General features: G+C 43.3%; 1 protein-coding gene across 2 annotated transcripts in view; it reads right to left on the reverse strand.

The window, feature by feature from the left end:
• Window positions 1-535: 535 nt before the first annotated feature.
• Window positions 536-23,650, reverse strand: part of CFAP69 (cilia and flagella associated protein 69) — a 67,666-nt gene continuing 44,551 nt past the window's right edge. Inside the window, exons 15-23 of one of the 2 annotated variants that reach the window (XM_040352444.1) lie at window positions 20,987-21,105; window positions 17,237-17,318; window positions 16,425-16,617; window positions 12,261-12,398; window positions 10,756-10,832; window positions 6,196-6,393; window positions 4,508-4,594; window positions 3,004-3,108; window positions 536-783 (exon numbers count right to left, since the gene is read on the reverse strand). In XM_040352444.1, the coding sequence (XP_040208378.1) occupies window positions 637-783; window positions 3,004-3,108; window positions 4,508-4,594; window positions 6,196-6,393; window positions 10,756-10,832; window positions 12,261-12,398; window positions 16,425-16,617; window positions 17,237-17,318; window positions 20,987-21,105 (1,146 nt within the window). In that variant the 3' untranslated portion in view covers window positions 536-636. The remainder of the gene's footprint in view (window positions 784-3,003; window positions 3,109-4,507; window positions 4,595-6,195; window positions 6,394-10,755; window positions 10,833-12,260; window positions 12,399-16,424; window positions 16,618-17,236; window positions 17,319-20,986; window positions 21,106-23,650) is intronic. The other variant, XM_040352445.1, reaches the window with a different exon arrangement.

Raw genomic sequence — 23,650 nt, forward strand, 5'->3', positions numbered from 1 at the left:
TGGAATGGATTCCAGCAGATGGATTTGTTGTGCATGTCAGCAAATATCCATCTGCTGGAAATCCATCCCAGGGGAGATTTCTCTGCGGATAAATATCCGTTGGCGTGTACACACCATAGGATCTATCCGCAGAAACCCATTTGATGGGATTTATCTGCGGATAGATTCTATGGTGTGTATGGGGCCTTATCCGCACGTCAATCATCTACGCCTCTTCATAGGAACGCCTACTCCCGGCGGTAGTCAGAACCCGAAAGCTGGGTGAACAAGAACTATAAGACGGTATGTGCAGCGAAAAAAAAAAAAATACCAGCATACTGTACATGTCGGAAGTATGCTGGATGAAATGGTATATAATTGTTTTAGGGTGAACCTCCGCTTTAAGGACTACCATAGCTCTTATATACACTCCTAATATATCACTCAATAAAGTTGGGTTCAGATTCTATAAATGATAGGGAAGGATGATCATACAATTTGGTACATTCTTGTCTCAGCCTACAACTATGACATAAAAATACACTACATATATTCATGTATTGGTAAAACGACTTATATTTCATGAGGATGTGTTCTTAGATGATGTGTATAAAGTAACAGTTCTACCCAAAGTGTATCCTAGAAGCAATAAATAGTTTATTTCAGCAGTTTGACAGATTGGGTCTTTTGTAGAGCTCCTCCTCGGATTGGGACCCTCTTGAGGGCGAGATCTGTATCAGCCAAGGGACCTCCTGTGAGCTTAGATGGTGTGCTTTCTACAGTCACAACACGGCCACCAGCAACCTACAAAGGAAAAGGGAACAATTGGAACAATATTTATTGGAATGAAATTACCTGTACTCAGGGCGGCTGTTTGTAGTTTTGTCGTAAAAGACATCATCCATTGCCCCTGGACGACGTCTTTTATGACGAAACGATGTAGGGATGAACGTCGTGCTGACGATACCGCATACTATACCACGCAGAGTCCTGGAACGTACGGGCTGTGGGAGCCGGCCGGCTTTTCTACATATTGATACGCTATTTTATTTCTACATAAATGTGAGTGGATCTTTGTTTTTAAAGTTTAATAAAGTGCTTATAAGCTGTTTTACACTATGTGAGCCTCTCCTCTCTTTGTCACACCTCATATTGATTGATTGGCGGATTGAGTTTTCATTCGTACTGGGTTTCATTTGCATTGGACAATAGAGGAATTGATTTGGGAAGAGCAGAGACCGTGGCTGGGTTATGTGCCATAAGCTGTTTTGATATCGCTCATGAGATCAAGAAATCTGGTAAGCGGCAGTGATTCCTGTGGTGGCGGCTTTTCTTTTCATTGGGGATCATCACATTTTCCTTGGGTGTTTCGTATATCACCACTGCATTTCACGTTTGGAAAGGAACTTATGAGCACTGGATATATTGGACTTTATTTTGGACTATATTTCTATTTTTTTGTCTACACTGTCATTCATTTGCATATTTTGTTATAAATCGCACATAGAAGTGACAGGTTCCTGCGAGTGGTTAGTGTCATTCAGATATTCCACTGACAGGGACCGTCTCATTGGGCTTTAGGATTTCAATCCAATATTTCACCTACCTCGTCTCCTATAGGGTGAAGAATAGGTGATCTTTAACACACACACACACACACACAGGGTGTTTTTTTGGTTTCAATCCCAATTTTTCACGTTTTGTCATTTTTTGCATATTTTTTGTTTGCAACGCAGCCATTTTTCTTTTACATTTATTCTTCCAAGATCTATCTTACTTCTTACTGCAGCAGCACATTTTGTTTTTACACACTTTTTATACTTTGAAGACAGCGCAGTATTATACACACTACATTTTGACCTGTGTGAGTACAAGCAGGGCTGTGGATAAGGGGGGTACCACCTTTAACACACACACGCAGGGTGTTTTTTTGGTTTCAATCCCAATTTTTCAAGTTTTGTCATTTTTTGCATATTTTTTGTTTGCAACGCAGCCATTTTTCTTTAACATATACTCCCACGGGTCAACTTACCTGGCCAGACTTGGTCCAACCTTGAGATGAAATGGCCATACACAGCAGTGGATCATAGCATAATGCAGATGTAATTAATGTACAACTACCATCTCAGTTATTGGATACAGGCAGTACACCTGTAAGGGGCCCGGAGGTCCCCAGAGGCCCATATGGCAACCCCCTTTAAAAAAGAAATGTGTTTTTTTTTTTTTTAGGGGTCCGGAGGCCCACAGGGCCCCAGATGGCAACTCCCCCCCCCTTTTTTTTTTTATAAATGCTTATTTTTTAATATATATTAAATAATAAAATATATATATTTTTTATTAAAGGGCCAATTATTATTATTATTATTAAAGGGCCCAGAGGTCCCCAGGGCCCCGGATGGCAACCCCCCCTTTTTTATAAAAAAATAATATTTAGTTTTATATTACTTTATTTAGAGGTCCCCAGATGTCTATGCCCCTGAAGCTGTGTAAGGGGCCCCATAATTCCTGATGGCGGCCCTGGATACAGGAGCCATAATGTCTTGTCTTAAAAGTTATGGTAGTCTACACATGGACGGATTAGCACTGGAATAGGTCGAGAAAAAACTACTTTGCCTGATAGCCTGGGCTTCTGGCCCCCCAGCCCCCCCATTTTACTCACCTGAGCCCCGAATTTTCGTGGGCGTGATCCTGCGTCGCTCTCTCCGCGTGTTCCTGGCTCGTCATTCGATAGATTGATAGCAGTGCAGCCACTGGCTCCCGCTGCTGTCAATCAAATCCAATGACGCGGGCGCCGGGGGGCGGGGCCGAGTCATACACTCGATGGCTATGGACGCCGAGTGTATGACACGGGAGCACGTCCGCAAGGTAACCCCCTCGGGAGAGAACTTCCCAGAAGGGGTTTTCTATTGCGGGGAGCAGCCGCGAGAGCCCAGAAGAGGACGATCGGGGCCCACAGACGACTGCACAGTCAATCATGAACCTTAGAACTAGACAAAGCTTTTCAGGCAGCTCTTTCTTATGCACCGTAGTATTAAGGTTTGCGATTTGCGTAGAATGGATGGTTGAATTTTGCGGTCTGGCTTTGGGTCTCGATGATTCAATGGATTTTTCTTGAAGACGTTTTGCTTTCTAAAACAAAAAGAAAATCATATTGGCACGAATACGAACTAATACACGTCTTAAAAACGTATTTCTTTTATTTAATAATTTTTGGGGACAAAGGAAGGGAAGACCTAAAATCCCTGTTGAGTTATTTCATAGCCATCTCTGTACCCTTGAGGAAATGTCCCTTTGCAACAAAGAATTTGAGAAAAATCACCTATTATGACAGTTTTTACTAGAACATTCGCCCCCATTGGAAGAAAATCTCAAAATTAAGATACAGGGTGGCGCCTGTTGTCTAGGGGTGGTGCGCGCGTTGTCACAATGCATGGCAGGGATTAGAAGTTACCCTTAGTTCTTGCTCTAGTGGCATCTTTATAATGTTGGACTACCCTTACTTTATTCCTTTGTGACTATAGTAACCAGTAAAAAATAGGGTGAGAGGTGAATCTCCCCAGCAGAGAGACAGCAATAAAAGTGTGACAGAAGGCCTAGCACTTCCCATGCCCTCGAAGAAAAAAAAAATAAAGTTTTGTCTTCACATACACCTTATTAGAAACATGTTTAAAGTCTACAAAGTAAAATTTGTATCAAATCTTTATTTTTTTCATAAACATTTTAAACCTTGTTCTAAAAAGAAAGCCCAGTACTAGCTACTGGGTCATATATGCAGACAGAGGGAGAAGGGGGTGTGTCCTTCATTTAACGCTTTTGGATGTACGTGTATTTTAAGAATATGTAAACATTTCATATTCCTGATATGTGCCTGCTGTACCATGTACTTGTATGAGAAAGTCTCCTGTACTCTTTGTATTGCTTCCTTTGTATACAATCTCTGGTGTTCCTGCCAGTCCCTCTGCTTTCCTATGAAAAACTGACCACACTGAGCATGAGAGCACAGTGTGGTCAGTTCTATAGGTGTGCTGTGAACTCAGCCTGTGCTGGGAACCCCCACACAGCCATTCACTTGGAAGTTCAGTGTGCTGCTGTCTCTCCTCCCCCCATCTCCTTAGGCCCCTTCCACACGGGGACGGATCCATTGCAGTGGTCCGCCAGCTTAGTGGGAGATCTCTACGTTGAGCTCCGCTGAGCCGGCGGATGACAGGTCCCTCTCTGCTCACTCCGTTTTAATCAGATCTCACCCGATCCGATAGGATGGCGACGTATCACCATCCGTCTAATTTTAGCGGATCGGATGTCAGCAGACATGGTCACCGCTGACATCGAACGCTCCATAGACAAGCATTGAGCGCCTGTTCAGGTCTGCTGAAAAACCTGAACGGTCCGCCAGTGTGAAAGGGGCCTTAAGCTCCTGCTAGCACACACTAAACAAGAAAAAAACACATTCTACATTACTATTTTTGTTATCCATTACTGTTTATTTGGTATATGGTGTATATGCATGAAAATAGTAAATTAACATTACCTTTAAGGCCTCATAATTGGATGTCCTGGTCAGGAATTTGTCCCATGTTTTCATGACTATTTCACTTTGTTTGTGGTTGGCTTTTATCTGAAATAAGAAAACCCCATAAAAATGAATTAGAAGTGATGATGAATGATGACCCTTCAATTCTCCCTTGGACCCCATTTACATCAGCCGAAGACTCAAGAAGACCGGACATTACATGATGTAAACAATGACCAGTACTGAGCCACACGCTCGCCCTCTGGTGGCCAAAAATGGGTAGGACGTACCCGTACAGGATTTCGCCCAGCAGTGCCATTGTGCCGCAGCATATCTGCGTGACACGGTCAGCAACTGGTTAATTAGTACATTTCAAATTCTCTGTAAAAGCTGTTGATGTGAGTTATCGGCCATGTAGAAAGTATATTGATTTCAGCGCGCTGGCAGACTCATAGACTTGCATTGAATTGGAGCAACAAAGCATAATGCCGCGTACACACGGTTGTTTTTTGTGATGAAATAAAACGTTTTTAAAAACGTCATAAAAAATGATCGTGTGTGGGCTAAAACGACCTTTTAAATGACGTTTTAAACCCGCGCATGCTCAGAATAAAGTTATGAGATGGGAGCTTGAATTGAACAGAGTGCCGTCATACGTGTTGTACATAACCGATGTCAATCACAGCCAGACGTAAGCCTTACGTAACCGGCGTAGCGGGCGCAAGTACGTTCGTGAATTGGCGTATCTAGCTCATTTACATATTCTACGCATAAATCTACGGAAGCGCCCCTAGCGGCCAGCGTAAATATGCACCCTAGATACGACAGCGTACTAAGACTTACGTCGGTCGGATGAAGCAGGAATTCAGGCGTATCTAGTTCCCTGAATAGCGCGCATAGATACGACGGCGCATCTTTCAACTTACGCGGCGTATCAATAGATACGCCGACGTAAAGGGTTTGTGAATCTAGCTCAAGGTGTTTACCTTCATGCACAAACTCAAAAAACCTCCTGTGTGCAATACTTACCAAAGCCCCCTTTCGATCCAGCGATGTCCACGAGAACCTTGCCTCTCCGGGTACTCACACTCCTGACTGGCTTTTGGCAGCAACGAGAGACATTGGTTTACGCCGTTGTCAATCACAGCCAGTGAGCCAATCAGGAGATGGAGGGGGCGGAGTGTGTTAATGGACACACAGGAGCATGCCTTGGGTGCCCCCAGAATAAGCTGCTTACTGTGGGGGTACCCGGCAGGAGGGAGGAGCCAGGAGCACTGGGTTGGGATCCAAGAGGAGGAGGATCCAGGATGCTTCTGTGCATTGACCAGAACAGTTTTTTTTAAAATAACAAACAAGGCTTTAATATTACTTTAATCTTCCTCCTTTCCATTCTTCCTTTGTGGGGGAAAGGGGAGGCTTCTCTAATGTAAACAGTGGTATTTTTTTACATTTGAGATTGCAGTGAATGGCCATCACATGACACAGAGCCAATCCAAACAGCTCTGTGCCTTTAGCTTGTGCTCCAATGGCAGAGGGAGCAGAGGCATTGTGTGTGTATGTTTGGCGCAGAATAACCACTTTCCCCTGGTGGTTGATTTACTACAATGGCTGGTGTAGGGTTGGTAAACAAAAAAGACACCGATACATTCAAATATGCATTGACCAAAAACTGATAAACTGCACGCTGGGCAAGAGCTAAGCTATACCTCTGCAAATTTTTGCTGTTCTTCCTGCAGATTCATTTGTTGGTGATTTTCAATCATTTCTGTCTGGTGTGTAGCAACAAGTTTACTGATGTTTTCTGTAGATTTTTCAATGACTTCCAGAGCTTCATAATCAGAGGTTACCGGCTTGATGTTTTCTGCATCGAGTTCAGCTCTGATCTCACTCCACACTTCTCCTACCTTAAAATACACAAATAGTAATGAAGACTGAAACTAAAAGAACAATGACAATGGTAATAAAATAAATAAAAATGTGGATTACTGGGATAGAAATGGCAGACTATCATCACAAATGGTGTATGGTATTCTTTTGCTTACTAGTCTGGTCATATCCTTGTGCAATCTGTGTCATCTGCTACAGCATTTTGCTTCCATCTCAGGGCTCTATGTATGTAAATATAGGCCCAGTTTCACATACCTAGGCGCATCTTTATGCAGGCGTAGCGTATCGAATATACGCTGCATAGAGCCGCGAGCACAGTATTCACAAAGCAAATGCTCCCAACGTTGCGCTGGCGTAACGTAAATTCGTAGGCGTAAGCCGGCCTAATTCAGAGTAGGTGGAAGTGGGTGTGATCCATTTAAATGAACCGTGACCCCATGAAAATGATGGGCTGAGCGAACGGCGCATGCGCAGTCCCGTGGACGCTTTACAATGCGCATGCTCAGAATCACGTACTACTACGTAAACGATGTAAAATATGACGGCTGATCCCTGGTCCATACCTTAACATGACTTACACCTGCTTTATGAGGCTTAACTTTACGCCGGACGTACGACTTACGTAAACCGCGTATATTAATGCGCCGGGCGCAAGTAAGTTTGTGAATCGGCGTATCTCACTCATTTGCATATTCGAATCGTAAATCAATGGGAGCGCCCCTTGCGGCCAGCATAATTATGCGCCCGCGATACGACGGCGTAGGAAACTTACGTCGCTCGGATGAAGCCTAATTACAGGCGTGTCTTGCTGTCAAAGTCATTCGCACAGATACGACGGCGCACATTGACACTTACGCGGCGTATCTCGAGATATGCCAGCGTAAGTGCTATGTGAATCCGGGCCAAAGTCTTCAACTTAGACCCCCCCCCCTACGTTTTCCAGCACATTCATTTACTATAGACTCCTTGTAAGCATCACTATTTGGGCATTCCCTTGGCTAACTCCTTTGACACTTTATGGGAAACTACCCAGCCTTGATACATAGCCTTTGGAATTTATTATTGTAGTGGAATTATACCTTTTTTCTTGGTTGTCAAGAATTACAGCAGTTAAGATGGCCATTTTGCCTAACTTCTGTATTATTTTTGACTGCTCCCAGTACAGGTGCCCTTACAGTACATGCCTACATTCTTGCTAGACTGCCACGTACACACGATCCGAAAATCGGACGACAGATCGTCCGACTTTTTTTGTTTACTAGTCGCAAGTAGAAATTGAATAGGTTAATAAAGTCACAAAACTTCTCATACGACAGAAAAAAAAAAAAATCGGAAGTGATGTCATGTGCTGTAATGTATTTGTGTAGTATTTTCGGACGACAACTGTACTGACTAAACGAAAATCGTATGATCTGGTATCGTACGAGAAACATTTTCGTGCGTGTCCGATAAAATAATATCGGATGAACTAAAATGATCGGCTCGTCCAGCCCTGTACCAACAATCCGATGATCGGACGATTCTTCCTCGGATGACATTTTTCGTACAATATTCGGATGGCATTAGATGCTCAATTTAGTTTGGGTTAAATTTAGACCAAAGATCATCAGACAAATGCTTTTCATTTGGGAGATCACAGGGAGATCCTTCACCAGCTACAAATTTCCAAAATGGCCTCTTCCATGCTCAAGCGATTATATCTTTTAGGCGAGTTTGGAAGTCTATGCAACATCTTCCATTTCTACTCATGCTCCATTATGGTTCCATTATGGTTCCCTCTCTCTTACCGCAAGTTTCTCCCCAGCCCTGTTACGTCCCATTCTCTTAAAATGAAGTCAAGGGATACTAAAAAGTTTCTCCCCAGCCCTGTTACGTCCCATTCTCTTAAAATGAAGTCAAGGGATACTAAGCTCAAAGGGCACAATAGAAAATACAAAGCCGATGGGAGCTTGATCATCAAGTAAAATTTCAAGGAAAATCCCAGCCTGGAACAAAGCGTTTCCTACTGTTGCACCCTTCGGGCTTAGTGTCCTTTGACTCTGTCAAAGACTTGTATATTATACGGCCTAAAGAAATATATTTTGTTTTGTACATCTTCTTTTACAGCACACTGATACTCCTATGTGACTTTCTGCATTTGAGCATATTTGCAAACTTATCACTCATACCCATGGGATTTTTTCCAATATTGTTCCATTTATCATTTAATTTTGCTTTCCATTAGCTCCTAAATAGACTTTTGGGAATAAAATTTGGAGTCGCCGATATCTCCAGAGGACTTAAAATTACATATTAAACTATGTATGACATTTGAAAAAAAAAATGTTATTTTAGATAATAAAATTTGGAACCTGTGGATCACAAATTATTTACCAGTAGATTTTGGCCGCATCCTTCTCACAATGTGGAAATCCAGCCAAAGTTCAGTTTCTTTCTGCACTCCTGTAATCCGTTTTCAGCAGACAGCGGGCTGAAGCTTGCTGTCGGCTGATATCACAGAGTCGGTCCGGGCTGGGGAAAGATCATGACCATATGGTTGGGATCCACCCAGGAGCCTGGATGGCACCTGACTCACCCTTTCAGCCAGTCACTGAGAGCTTAAGCAAGCCGCTCTTGCCCCCATCAGTGGGCGCTGGGGACAGAGCAGACAGTGGTGGCTGACAGTCACCAGCTCTCTGCTCAAAACGGCAGGGAGAACTGAGCGATCAGCAGTGTCTGATTACACAGTTATCATCCTTAGAGACGGTGGGGGACAGATACAGCATTGCATCGATGTTGCATCCACCTAGGCAAGTATGATTTTTCTTTAAAAACAAACCTATACTTCTCTTTTAACCCCTTCGCGCGGAAGAGTAAAACAAATGTTAATGCCTAAGCAGAATTTTGAAACTTGTTAGTAAATTACTAATGGTGTTAGTAAAACCATACATATCACCACAACTACTTTGTGCATCCAGGTGGATTATACCTTGTTTTTTTTTCAGGACAAATTAGGCTTTCCTTTGATGGTAAATGGTAATAGATAATTTCCTAATAAATTTATTTTAAATCAAACAAAAACCTGGCCCAAATTAGTAAAATAAAATGGTTTTAAATTGAACTGTATATTTTTTTGTTACTACTATAAGCTACCACCAAACAACTAATAATAAAAAATTCTCATGTGCATGTTTTTTTGCTCTTACCCGCAGTACAGCTCAGAAACAATAGTACACATTTGGCTAACTGACACTGGTACTAATGAAAAAAGTATTTTTAAATACTGGCCAAAATATACTTGACCATTGCTTAACACTAACCCTGGCCCTTTCCTAGATCAAACCTTGATCTAAATATTTTTTCCTTTATTTTTTTTACTATTTATCTGTGTTTTGTTTTTTTTACACACAGTTGTTTATTTTTCTCTCTTCAAGGGGAGTTCCAGGAGTTCCAGGTCCCGCTCCCAGTGATACCCCAGGCTGTGTGCTGGGAGCACGCGGTGTTGCACGCTCCCAGCATGAAGACAGATACACATATATGTGGCCCCATGCAAAAAAGCCCAGCCCAGTGAAGCCGCATATATGCGTACTGTCGGTGCAAAGGGGTTAAGCTTTCCTGATTGGATACTAATATTTGATTCATACCCCAGTGAGTATCAGGGGGAAAAAAAAATACATAGTGCTCTGTCAATTGGATGAGGAATAGTGCCTTATCATTGGTGCCAGTGAAAGGAATAGTGTCCCATTGTTGGTGTTAGTGAAAGGAAAAGTGCCCCATCGTTGATGGCTTTGGAAGGAATAGTGCTCCATAATTGGTGTCCGTGAAAGGAATAGTGCCCCATCGTTGTATGCCTTTGGAAGAATGGTGCCCCATTGTTGGTGTTCGTGCAAAAAGTGCCCCATCATTAGTGTCAGTGGAAGAAATAGTGCCCATTTGTTGGTGTCAGTGGAAGGAATAGTGCCTCATTGTTGGTATTAGTGGGACGAAAAGTGGTCCAGTGTTTATATCAGTGGTAGGAAGTATGACCCATCGTTGGTGTCAGTGAAAGGAAAAGGACCCACCATTGGTATCAATGGAAAGAATGGTGCCTCATTTCCTCATTTTGTGTGTCAGTAAAAGAAATAACGCCTCGTATCAATTATAAAGGAATAATGTCCCAGGGGCCTGATAAAGGCAGGCAAAGGGCCGCAGTTTGGAGACCACCATTAAAAGACTACCAAAGTGTGCCCGATTAATGGGCATCTCTAGCTAACACTTGTTTCAGGTTTCTATAGTGAATGATTAGAACCCCAGTCAGGTTTTTATTGCTTGTATTGCGAGAAAGGTGAGAAGCGCTGGGCTATTAGTTAATGTTTGCCATTTATACAAATGTTGAAATACAGTATTAAACGGACACTTACTTTAAAATCAAGATATCTGCTTATTACGCTCAGAGTGACATAATCCAGTGCAGATAAACCGGGCAAATTTTCAAAACCTAAAAGGGATAAGATTTTCAAATTAATTAGTGTAAAATAATGATTTTGCCAAACAATTTCTGCATATGTGAAGGACGCTATCTGGATTACTTCCGAGTTCCGAATAGACTCTGTAGGCTTAGATCACTATACCTTGTTACTTTGGTGGTCAATGTAATGCCTCCTGCTAAGTGATGTTGGGACCAGAAATATGCAGGCACTATCAGGAAGAGAATCAATTCACCATTGCTCATAGTTCAAGGCACACCTCCCCTTCTCCGGTGGAACCCCAGAGTTTCACAAGCCTGATTAAGAAAGGCTGCACAACATAATATACTGTGTGCCGTTACAAGGAGGCGATGGCCTCCATTTTTCCCTCTGGGTCATTCCTAGACTATCCTGTGTACTAACTTATATACTGTAGGTATAAAATTGTTTATATATTTTTTCCTTACTATCGATAATTTCTTTACAGGATTATTGGTTTCTTCCATTTGGTGATATATTCCTCTGTTCCTGGCCGGCCCGGCGTCTCTTCGTCCCTCTCCGCCTGCCTGCATTTTGGCTGGTTCTTTTCCTCCTTCTCCCCCCCCCCCCCCTCGACCTCATTTTCTCTCCGCCCCTCCTCTTTCCCCCCCCCTGCTCCCCTCCTCGGCTCCGCCGGTGCGGGGTTGCAGGTTGCGGCCTCTCGTAGGCCTGAGGGTGAGACCCTTTTTCCTGCCCCGCAATATGGTCTTTCGTTTTTACACCCGACCACCCTCACATCTGGCTGGACCCATTTCGGGTTGCTCTTTGGCGGCTGGTCATTGGCTGACTGCTGTTCTTGGTTCCCAGCAGTCATCTTGGTATGTATTTCTCAGCAATGACGCCCAAATATGTCATGTGAAGGTCATGTATGGCTGCTTGTAAAGATGTATATAGGCCCGGATTCACATAGTTATGCCGGGGTAGCGTATCAAATATACGCTACGCTGACGTAACGCAGAGCGGCGAGCACAGTATTCACAAAGCACTTGCTCCCAACGTTGCGCCGGCGTAACGTAAAATCGTAGGCGTAAGCCGGCCTAATTCAAAGTAGGTGGAAGTGGGCGTGATTCATTTAAATGAACCGTGACCCCATGCAAATGATGGGCCGAACGAACGGCGCATGCGCCATCCAGTGGACGCTTCCCAATGCGCATGCTCAGAATCACGTCGGAACGAACGCCTAAGATACATCAAATCACTGCATACGACGTGAACGTAACCCACGCCCAGCCTTATTCACGTACTACGTAAACGACTTAAAATACGACGGCTGTGTTCCCTGGTGCTGTCTTTATATGTGTATTTAGCCCTTGTTCTTGTTTCTTTAGAGCTCATGTCCTGATTCCTATCAGACATTTTTTTCTATTTTTGATACCATTTGTACTCTAATAAACTTTATACTCGGAGGCGATGACCCTTACCTAGCCTGGAAAAGACTGAATAGATTTTGGCTCTGATATTTTCAGCCACTTCCATAATGGCAACACTAAAGCAGTTGGCTGGCATTGGCACGACTTGCTGCTCTTCCTGGAACTGACCAACCAGGGGTCTCTCTGCATCTGTAAATACGGAATAATCCAATTAAATGAGTACATTACATGTATCTGAAGACATTGTCATTGGACAATATCAAGCATTACTGGAGGCAGTAATCTCTGGTAGTAATATATGTATATTAACAAACCAGTGCATATAATTAAAGTATAAACACAGTGCATAAGATTAAGAAAAATACATGTAAAGATTCAATGAAAAACAAAATAAAATTAATATAGATCACTAATTGATATATATAAAAAAAACATCCACAAATCACATATTCAAAGTCCATATCCAACACAGTAAAAACCTTGGATTGCGAGCACAATTCGTTCCAGAAGCACGCTTGTAATCCAAAGCACTTGTATATCAAAGCGAATTTCCCCATACGAAATAATGGAAACTCAGATTATTCGTTCCACAACCATTTATTCATAAATCCTTCAGTTTATAGTCCACATAAAAAGATTATAGCAATGTGTCAGTCTGCAATCGTGACCGGGAAGACTACCCTGCAGTAGAGCGATCTGAAAGCAAGGCTTAAACCGCTCGTGGAGCGCAGCGTAGAAGGAACGATGTCAATGGCGGTGAGGAAGATGGTCTATGTGGATCGCTTTACCCCGGATGCCTGCATACTTAGACATGCCTCTTTTATTTAACAACCATGTGAGTTGCTAAATGTTGTACCTTCATTAAATGTAACCATATTGCTACACTTAGAGGCGCCTTCTCTTTTATACTCAGTTGTGACATGACGCTACTCTTATATCAAGACAATGCTTGTATATCAAGTCAAAATGTATTAAAACTAGGGCTGTTACTGATCAAAATTTTTGTGTTCGATTAATCTTTTTATTTTAATCAATTAATCAACTAATTTCGATTAATTATAACGCACATACAGATCCAACTACTTTTAGCTGATCTCCTCCTTGCAGGCTGATTCCCAGTGCAGCTACCAACCACTGGAAAAATGGATAGCAGGATACAAAAAACACACAAAGTCAGCGCTCGATGGGAATAGCATTAAAACTTTTATAGTCTTCAAGTAGGTAACAAAATAAATATTGCACTGGAGATAAAATCGATGTAGCTACATAAACTGTAAAAATGGTGCGAGTAATACCAAACTGTAGCAAAAGCAGTCATAAAAACATGTAGCCAAGTATGATACCGGTATAAAAATGTATACAACGATACCACTGCTGAATCCAGATGAGGAGAGGTTAACATCAGTCCGTTGGCATGTAGATGTCCTATGAAGGGAACTATCACAACTCCCAGTGGATGGTTGTAGAATCCCAGGTTGATAGAGGGAACTGTAACAGCCCTTGCGTGTGGCAGATAGTAAGGTCCCGCCGGCATGCAGATATGAAGGCACAGCAAAGGAGCCCTTCAGATGGACACGGCAAGCCCCGCCGGTGTCCGTGACGTCACCGGATCTCCGACGGAACTCCCTGAAGGCCCAGAAGCCGGCGGAGAGGTGAGCACCAATCAAAATAATTTTGATCGATCAAAAAAATTAAAGATTAATCGATGAATTGATAGTTAATTTCCACAGCCCTTATCTTGCAAAACGCTGTGTAAATTCATAATTCAGCATAAATTGTCCATGTGCCTTCAAAGTGCTTAAAAGATGTAAAAGTGCTCCAGGGCAGAAAAGGTGCTCCTCAAAAAAAAGTATATGGCCTCTTACCAGACAGGGGAGATCTTAAATTATAGAGATCAAATGCGCTAAATCTTTCCAGGATGGCCGACGCTCTCACCAGCTAACATCTGGGTAGAGCAGTGACCCCCTCAGTAAGATACAGCCAAGGTGTCTCCATAACAAGAATATGTGCCTTGATCTGTACTCCACACCCAAGTCTCCAGTAACCATATGCGTTAAGCACAGAAAATGAGAAGCCACATAGCGTAATATTGCAAAAGAAATTATCGTTTAATATCAGATGAAAGGCGCTAAAAATTTTCCTGTAACTGCAACTGTATTGCTATCACAGGGGATAAAAATAGGCATCAACATGCAGCTGCAGGCATCGTTCTGGTATAACCACTTCAAACAGAGGACGTCATACGACGCCCACCCGAGGAGAAGTGGTAAAGTGACTGTAATGTTTTTGTATTTGATAAAATATTCTTTTAGGTAACACATGCAATAAAACTTATTGGTGGCAAAAAATTGTGTGCTGAAATTTCTGGCACCGAAAGTCCGACAGCAGAAACAACCAAACCAATATAATTTAAAGTGTTACTAAACCCACAACAGTAAAATCAGTCTGTATATGCAGCATAGCATGCTTGTTATACTCACTGTGGCACCTAAGGGGCTTTTTTCAGTGTGTAAAAAGGTTGTTTTATCCTGTATGCATAGATCCTCCCCTCCTGCACGGTCTATCTGGGGAAGGTCAGCTAACACAGTCAGGGTAGCCGACTTGCACATGCTCAGTTGTGTCTTTTTTTAGAATTCCTTTATTGACCAAAGAAAGTTACATGTAACAGTCAAAGAAACCAAAATTCACAGTATGTCAATTAAGTAACATTTAGGCTCTTAAAAGTCATAAAGCAACAGGCCCAACGCTGCACAGAATACGTGGACGTAATGACAAATATAGGGATATTGCTCAGTGCATCACGCTGGAACAACTCTCGAAAATTCCTATACATGGTCAAGGCAGTTATGCTTAAAAGACAAAGAATAGTGAGACATACCGATCATAAAACAAATGGTAGCAGGGAGTAACTTGGTTTGGGATTTTCCAGTAAAATTTAGAGGGAAGTAAAACCTCCCTGGGCCTAGTGCGCCCGGGGATGGGGCAATATAAAAACAAAAGATGCCTAAAGATCGTAAGATGCGTATCTGTAAGGTATTTCCCACCCCTGAATCTCAAAGAGGGGAAGGGTGAGGGGGAGGGAAGAAAAGCGCGGGGGGGGGGAGAGAACGTCCCAAAACAGAGAAGCATTGAGTAAAGAAAAAAGGAAGGAGAGAGAGAGCAGAGAGCAAAAAAGGGCCTCTTGCCCAGAGGGTGAGGCTGGATTCAGGAAGCTCAGCACGATTGCGCAACCTCCTGAAGATAAGCGTTAGTGAATATAAAGTGATTCCAGGGTCGCCAGGTCTTGCGAAAGGTCTCCTCCCGGTTGTGTAGGGTAGCGGTGAGATCCTCCATGTCCCTCAGTTCGTTCACCTTAGAAAACCACAAGAATTTGGATGGGGGGTCCTCCGATCCCCAACAAAGGGGAATGCATGCCTTGGCTGCGTTTAGCAACTGGATTGTGAGAGACGCCTTATATTTTTTGAGCGGTCTACTTGAAAGGTGCAACAAAAAGGCCGCCGGGTCCCCCTCTAGGTCAACACCTGTCAGATGCTTGACTGTGCAAAACACCTACCGCCAAAAGGAAACAAGTTTGGTACAGTCCTAGAAGATGTGCAGCATCGTCCCTTCAGCATTTCCACACCGCCAGCAAACACTGGTGACATGTGGGAGGAAACGATGCAAGGTGGTGGGCACCCTGTACAAACTGGTTAGGATCTTGTAGCATGTCTCCTGTATGCTCGTGGCGATGGATGACTTATGGGAAAAGTAAAGGATCTTCTCCCTCTGTGCTTAGTTGTGTCTTTTATGCTGGAGAGAACATTTACTTGTTCTCAGAGATAGCCAGGTCACATGATATTGACATCACACATGTGGGCGTGTATACAGGCTGCAGTGGAAATCTCCTCCTACATGAACTCTCAGCACTGAAGAAACTGTGCAGTTTATCATCATGTAACCGTGGTATACAGATCATCCAAAAAGGTATATAGTGTCAGTATTTTATTGTAAAAAAAATGTATAAGCTGTGGGCACTGTGGGGGGCGGATGAACTATTTTCATATTCCTGGGTTTAGTAACACTTTAAGCCTTATTTATAAAAGTGCCAATGGAAAACTATTTCCCACAACATATTATTTATTTTCAAACTGTCACTGGTCAAATGGCATCTGAGAGATTACAATAAACAAAAAATAGTTCTTCCAAGCTGATCCATCCTAGTTTTTCAATATTTACCCACAATACGTCCATAACTGTCTCTCCTGACTCCCAGCTCCTCTTCTTCCTGCTTCCACAATCGGACAAGGAGTTTTGGGACCGTTTCATTATCTTTTCCCCTCCAAGTTAAAATATGTGGAATGGTTTTAGGATTATCACAGAATTCCACCAGTATCCCAAGTAACAGGTTGTTCATGTTTTTCAGATTAAGCTTCAGGACAAAATAAAGACATGTAGTGGTGTCAATCACATGGAACATGATTGGTACATAAATATTCTTATCTCGATTAATTCTAGGTAGCCCATAGGTCAACACATTATGCCACGAATCAAACCTGGTAAAGTGTAGAGCGGTCTACTTTTCCCCCCGAATGTACAAAAAAAGTGCGGTGAGCGGTGCTACAGTAAGATATACACTCATCTGCCACTTAATTGGATTCACCTTGCTAGAATCGGGTTGGACCCTCTTTTGCCTTTAACCACTTGCCGACTGCCTCACGTACATCTACGTGGGCAGAATGGCACGGGCAGGAAAAACAGTGTACAGGTGCCCCGCACCTCTGGCCAAATGCGGTACTGCACACCCCATTAGCTTGAATCCTGCTCGTTTTGCGAGACAACACTCGGAAACCGAGTCAGGATTTAAAAAAAAAGTTGCTCGTTATTCAAAACCCTCATCAACTGCGTTACCCGTAAACCAAGGTTCCACTGTATAGATGTCCCACTACATTTGTTTATATCCTGCTGTTTTACCATTACAATGACTATACAGTATCTGAAAGTATAGGTCCAAATATAAAAGGCTGGAGCAGATCAGTTTACATACTTACTGCTAATAAATCCAGAATAATAAATAAGCCCTCTTTTTCAAGAAAGTAGTCCTCTGATGTGAAACTTCCTATAATACAACTCCTAATAAAAAAACAAAAAAGACAATATAAATACAACACACACACACACATCTGTGACTTTTATTCAAAGGCATGTTACAAACATAGTCAGCATCCTTGACGTGCAATGCCACTGTCCTAGGTTAAGTCCTCATATAGCACACTATCTGGATGGAGTTTTCATAAATTCTCTGTGTGGATGACCTTCATAAACATGGGAAGAAGGCAGAAAGCAGTGGCAAACAAACGAAAAAATAAATAAATTAATTACAGTCTCACTGTGCCCATCAAACGCAGCCACTGTGCCCATCAAACGCAGCCACTGTGCCCATCAAACGCAGCCACTGTGCCATAAAATTATCGCCACTGTGCCATGCCATCAAACGCAGCCACTGTGCCCATCAAATGCAGACACTGTGCCATCAATTGTCGCCACTGTGCCCATCAATTGTCGCCACTGTGCCATGCCATCAATTGTCGCCACTGTTCCATGCCAAACGCAGCCACTGTCATCAATTGTCACCACTGTGCCATGCCAAACGCAGCCACTGTGCCATGCCATTGTCGCCACTGTGCCCATCAATTGTCGCCACTGTGCCATGCCAAACGCAGCCACTGTGCCATGCCATTGTCGCCATGTGCCCATCAATTGTCGCCAGTTTGCCCCCCGCCCGGCACTTACCTTTCTCGGTCAGCCATCCTCCTCCATGATCCCTTGATGTCTTCTCCCGCCCTCGATATAGCTTCAGCCAATCAGGTTACCGGTAACCATATCCGGTGAACCTGATTGGCTAAGATGCGTGTCAGTGTTAACCAGGGAACGCACACCCTGTGCGTCCCCTGGTTAACTATTTGGAAGGCGATTGCCAACCAGCTGCCGTTATTCAGATGCCCGGCACTCGCCCAGGGGGCCGGCCATCTGAATAGTGGACGGCTTCGGCAGCGGCGACAATACATAGATTCATGCAATGCATGAATCTATGTATTGTTATCAGTGGCGGTGCAGGAGCGAGAGGGGGCGGCGCTCCTGCGCCCTCTATGGACGCACCGCCACTGGCAGAACACAGAAGGTAAAGCTAATTTCTGGCATCTGTAAGATGACTAGAGCTGGGCGCCAGGAAAATGCAACTCCAGCATGTAAGTGTGGAAGCTTTATCGTCAGTGGCTTCCCATTGGCAGAGAAGAAAGATACTGGACACAGAAGAAGAGCAGGTGATGTCAACATGAACAATGGAACAAGAGGAACACAGATGTGGCGATGTCGAAGGAGGGCATGCTACATTGTAAGTGTGTCATAAAGCGCAGGTATGGTGTGTATACTTGCACATTATAGAAAGAGTTCTCCCAACCAAAGCGATATAGTTCCCCATTAAATATTAGTAGGTAAGAATGGTAGTCACTTAGTCACCATTAATCCACTTTATTTTATTTTTTTATAATTGTGAAATCTCTTTTTTTAAGAGATACTAAAACACAATCAAGTCTGAACAAAAGTTAGCTCACACAATCTACAAACATGGCCAAAAGTTTTGAGAATGACACAAATATTAATTTTCACAAAGTCTGCTGCCTCTGTTATTATGATGACAATTTACATATACACCAGAATGTTATGAAGAGTGATCAGATAAATTGCAATTAATTGCAAGGTCCCTCTTTGCCATGAAAATGAACTTAATCCCCCCAAAAAAACATTTCCACTGCATTTCATCCACTCTACAAAAAGACCAGCTGACATCATGTCAGTGATTTTCTCGTTAACACAGGTGTCAGTGTTGACGAGTACAAGGCTGGAAATCACTCTGTAATGCTGATTGAGTAAAGCAGGCCATACACGATCGAATTTCAAACTAATTTTCTTTTTAAAATCAGAAAGTTCGTTTTTTTTGGGACCCGATGATGCCACCATTGATTTTTGGAATACGGCCGACCAAGCCTTCATGTTGCTACAGAAAATAATTTTCGTGGCCGGGAATATTCTTTTCTTGCACATGTGCATTTTTTTTCTATTACATTTCTCGCATGATTCTCCCATCATCGATTAAAAAATCGTTTGTTTTTCAAAAAATTTCCAACATGTCTGATTCCTCAAATTTGATTGCCACACGAAAAATCGGCTGTTGCTGCAGCCCACTAACGGTGTGAAATTCGTACGAAAATTCTTTGATACAATTTTCGAAATTCGAACCGTGTATGGCCGGCTTTAGACTCCGTTCACACTGGAACCCCCCCCCCCCCCCTGGCCATAGAAGGGGTTAAAAGAGCCCGTGTTGCAGCGCTTTTCAGGTGCTTTGGAAGCGCTGGCCATTCATTTCAACTGGCAGGGCATTTTGGGAGCACTGTATACAGCATACCCAAACCACCCCAAAGATGCTGCTTGCAGGACTTTTTCGAATGTCCCGCGAATACACCGTCCCAATGTGAAAAGTCACAATGAAATGAATAGGAGGCGAACTATTTCTAGAGTTAAAATGACTGAAAAGCACCTCAGCATGAAAGGGGTCTTAGAATAACAGACTGGAAGCTTTAAAAGGAGGGTGGTGCTTGAAATCATGGTTCTTCTTCTGTAACCATGGTTACCTGCAAGAAAACACGTGCAGTCATCATTGTTTTGCACAAAAAAAAAGGTTCACAGGCAAGGATATTGCTGCTACTAAGATTGCAACTAAATCAACCATTTATCGGATCATCAAGAAGAGAGGTTCAAATGTTGTGAAGGAGGCTACACGGTGCCCAAGAAAATCCAACAAGCGACAGAACTATCTCCTACAGTTGATTCAGCTGCGGGATTGGGGCACAACTAGTGCAGCGCTTGCTCAGGAATGGCGGCAGGAAGGTGTGAGGGCATCTGCATACATAGTGAGATGAAGCCTTTTGGAGAATGGTCTAGTGTCACGAAGGGCAGCAAAGAAGACACTTCTCTCCAGGAAAAATATCAGGAACAGACTGATCTTTGCAAACGGTACAGGGATTGGGCTGCTAAGGACTGTGTTGAAGCCCCTTCCGATTGTTTGGGGCATCTGGGCAAAAAAACTTGTCCGGAGAAGAGAAGGTGAGCGCTACTATCGGTCCTGTCTCATGCCAACAGTAAAGAATCCTGAGACCATTCATGTGTGGGGTGGTTGCTTTGCCACAGCCATGAATAAAGAACGGCACAAAAACATCCTCTGAAAGCAACTTCTCCCAACAACCCAAGAACAGCTTGGTGATGAACAATGACATTTCCAGCAAGATTGAGCACCTTGCTATAAGGAAACAAGTGATCAGTAATTGGCTTGGGGAACAAAACATCTACATTTTGCGTTAATGGCCAGGAAGCTCCCCAGACCTTAACCCCAGACAGGTGAACAAAAAAACCCCACACATCCTGACAAACTCCAAGCAATGATTATATAAGAATGGGCTGCCATCAGCCAGGATGTGGCCCGGAAGTTGACTGACAACATGCCAGGGAGAATTTCAGAGCTCTTGAAAAAGAAGGGTCAACACTGCAAATATTGACTGCATAAACTTTATGTAATTGTCAATAAAAGCTTTTGACACTTATGAATGTAATTATACTTCAGTATACCATAGTAACATCCGACAAAAAGATCTGAAGCAGCAGACTTTGTGAAAATTTATATTTGTGTCATTCTCAAAACTTTTGGCCAGGGTTGTAGTATGCAGAGGAGTTTGAGCAACACTTACCAAGCAGAATCTAGTGTGCAGAAAAGTAGTTTGTTGTGACCAAGACCACTATAAAACTTGGAGGGGTCCATCTTGAGAAGCCGTATGAGTACATCCACTCCTTCTGATCCAAACAACTCCTGAGAAAGAGCGAGATTTGATAAGATGACTACCCCAGACAGCGTATTCCTCTTCTAAGTAAAGCTTTGAAAATGCATGCACTATTCAACAAAATGTTCCTTGTGGAAATAGTCAACAAACATAAATATTTTGCAATCATTTTATGCAACTACTATCATCTAACAGCCGGTTCACACTGGGGCGACTTGCGATCAGACTTCATGTCGCCTCAAGTCGTCCCAAGTCGTGCTGTAGAGAAAAACAATGGAAGTGAATGGGAGCAGTGTTAATATACACTACTCAAGGCGATCCGACTTCAGAAAAGGTTCCTGTACTACTTCAATCCGACTTGTAGGCGATTTGTACCCATTGATTTCAATGGAAGTCGCCTCAGAAGTCGGATCACTGTCTTAAAGCCTCGAACACACGATCGGATTTTCCAACGGGAATTGTGTGATGGCAGGGTTTTGTCGAAAATCCGACCGTTTGTATGCTTCATCGGACAATTGTTGTCGGATTTTCAAATGTTGGATAGCATGCTTTAAAATTTTCCGACAACAAATATGTGTTGTTGGATTATTTGATCAAGACCATCGGAAAAAAATCCAAAGTACAAACACGCATGCTCGGAAACAATGCTAACCATTAGGCCCCGTACACACCAGCGGATCTGTCCGATGAAAACGGTCCGCGGACCGTTTTCATCGGACATGTCCGCTGCCGTATTTTGGTCGGATCGCTGTACACACCATCAGACCAAAATCCCAGCGGAAAACAAACGTGGTGACGTGTCGCGACATGGCCGCGACGATGACGCGGCGACCTGCGCGGCCCTGGAAGTTCAATGCTTCCACGCATGCGTCGAAGTGATTCGACGCATGCGCGTGATGGCGGCCGCTCGGACATGTACAGTGAGTCTGTAAAGACGACCGAACATGTCCGACGGACAGGATTCCAGCGGACATGTTTCTTAGCATGCTAAGAAACATTTGTCCACCAGAAAACGGTCGGCTGGACAAATGTCCGCTGGAAACCTGTCCGCTCGGCCGTACACACGACCGAACATGTCTGCTGAAACTGGTCCGCGGACCAGTTTCAGCAGACATGTTCGGTCGTGTGTACAAGGCCTAAGACATTAGCAGAAGTTGCCCAAAGTGTGGCGCTAAAGAGCTGAAAAACCACGTAGTTTCGAGTTTGTTAGCCGACAAAGTTTTACCGTTTGTATGCAGACGTTCACGGCCATCGCCCTTCGGACAAAATTCCGCGGCTTTGTCGGGATGGAAATTCGATCGTGTGTACAAGGTTTTAGGGTGATTGCATGTTTCTTATGATCACTTGTGCTTAGAACATTAGCAGTTATCTTTTAGCGATTATTATTGCCCAGCCCTCTACCTTAATATTTTCCAGAGCCAGAATTTTAAAAAAAAAACAGTTAGTGGAGGAGAGTTATTAAATAATTTCAAACAATAGTTCAGTTAATATTTGTCTATAGCTACTATTTTGTAGCTAGAATGTTGCATACCTCATTGTGTTTCTTAAACATTTGTTACCGTAAAGTGGTTGTAAACCTCAGACATGAAATATGAACAAACACCTCTATAGTGTGTACTTAAGAGCACCAAGTGTAATTTAAATCTGTTCTGTCATTTCTGTTTGATGCTTTGTTCCTCTACTACCAGCATGAATCACTTCTGACAAGTTTTCCTGACACCAAGAAAAAAAAAAGGTGTCAGGGGAGGGATCACCAGCTGATTGACAGCATCAGCTCTGTTGCAAGGACCTTATGGACACCACCCACCATCCTGGGACAGATTATCACCTCAAGCACCAAAGTCAAAAGTCTCGGAGTCATCTTTGATTCAGAGATGTCGATGATGCACAAATAGGATCAGTAGTCAGTAGATCCCACTATCTGCTCCGCCTACTGCGTAGACTCATCCGATTCATCCCGGAAGAGGATACAGAGGTAGTAGTCGGAACAATCATCAATTCTCGACTCGACTATGCAAACTTCCTCTACTTAGGACTACTTAAATACCAGATTTCTTGCCTACAGGTCGTCCAGCCTGGCTGGTAACGGGGAAAAAACCCTGGGAATCAATCACCCCATCCCTGAGAACACTCCATTGGCTCACCGTAAAGGATCGGGTGACATTCAAGACCCTCTGCCTCACCCACAAATGTACACAAGGAAAGGCCCCTCAATACTTATGGGAGAAAATAAAAAATACACCACCAATTGCATTCCTCGATCAACTAACCAAAACCTCCTCCACATCCCCAAATCCCACTACAAATCTAAGGGAGAGCGAAGATTTGCAGTCCAAGGACCGCGGCTATGGAACGCTCTTCCCACAAACATCCACATGGAAGAAAACCATCAGGACTTCAGGAAAAAACTTAAGACACACCTCTTCTGAAGGATAAGGACGACACCGGATGAGGCGATTTAGTTCGCATTTGTAGAGCTATACAAGTTACTCACTCACTCGGTTTGAATGGGGGGGGGGGGGTTGTCTTTTCCCTCCAATCAGCTCTCAGAGCTCTCCTCACTGAGCTCTGCAG

This window comes from Rana temporaria, chromosome 5 (genome assembly GCF_905171775.1).
Source record: "Rana temporaria chromosome 5, aRanTem1.1, whole genome shotgun sequence".
Taxonomy (NCBI): Eukaryota; Metazoa; Chordata; class Amphibia; order Anura; family Ranidae; genus Rana; species Rana temporaria.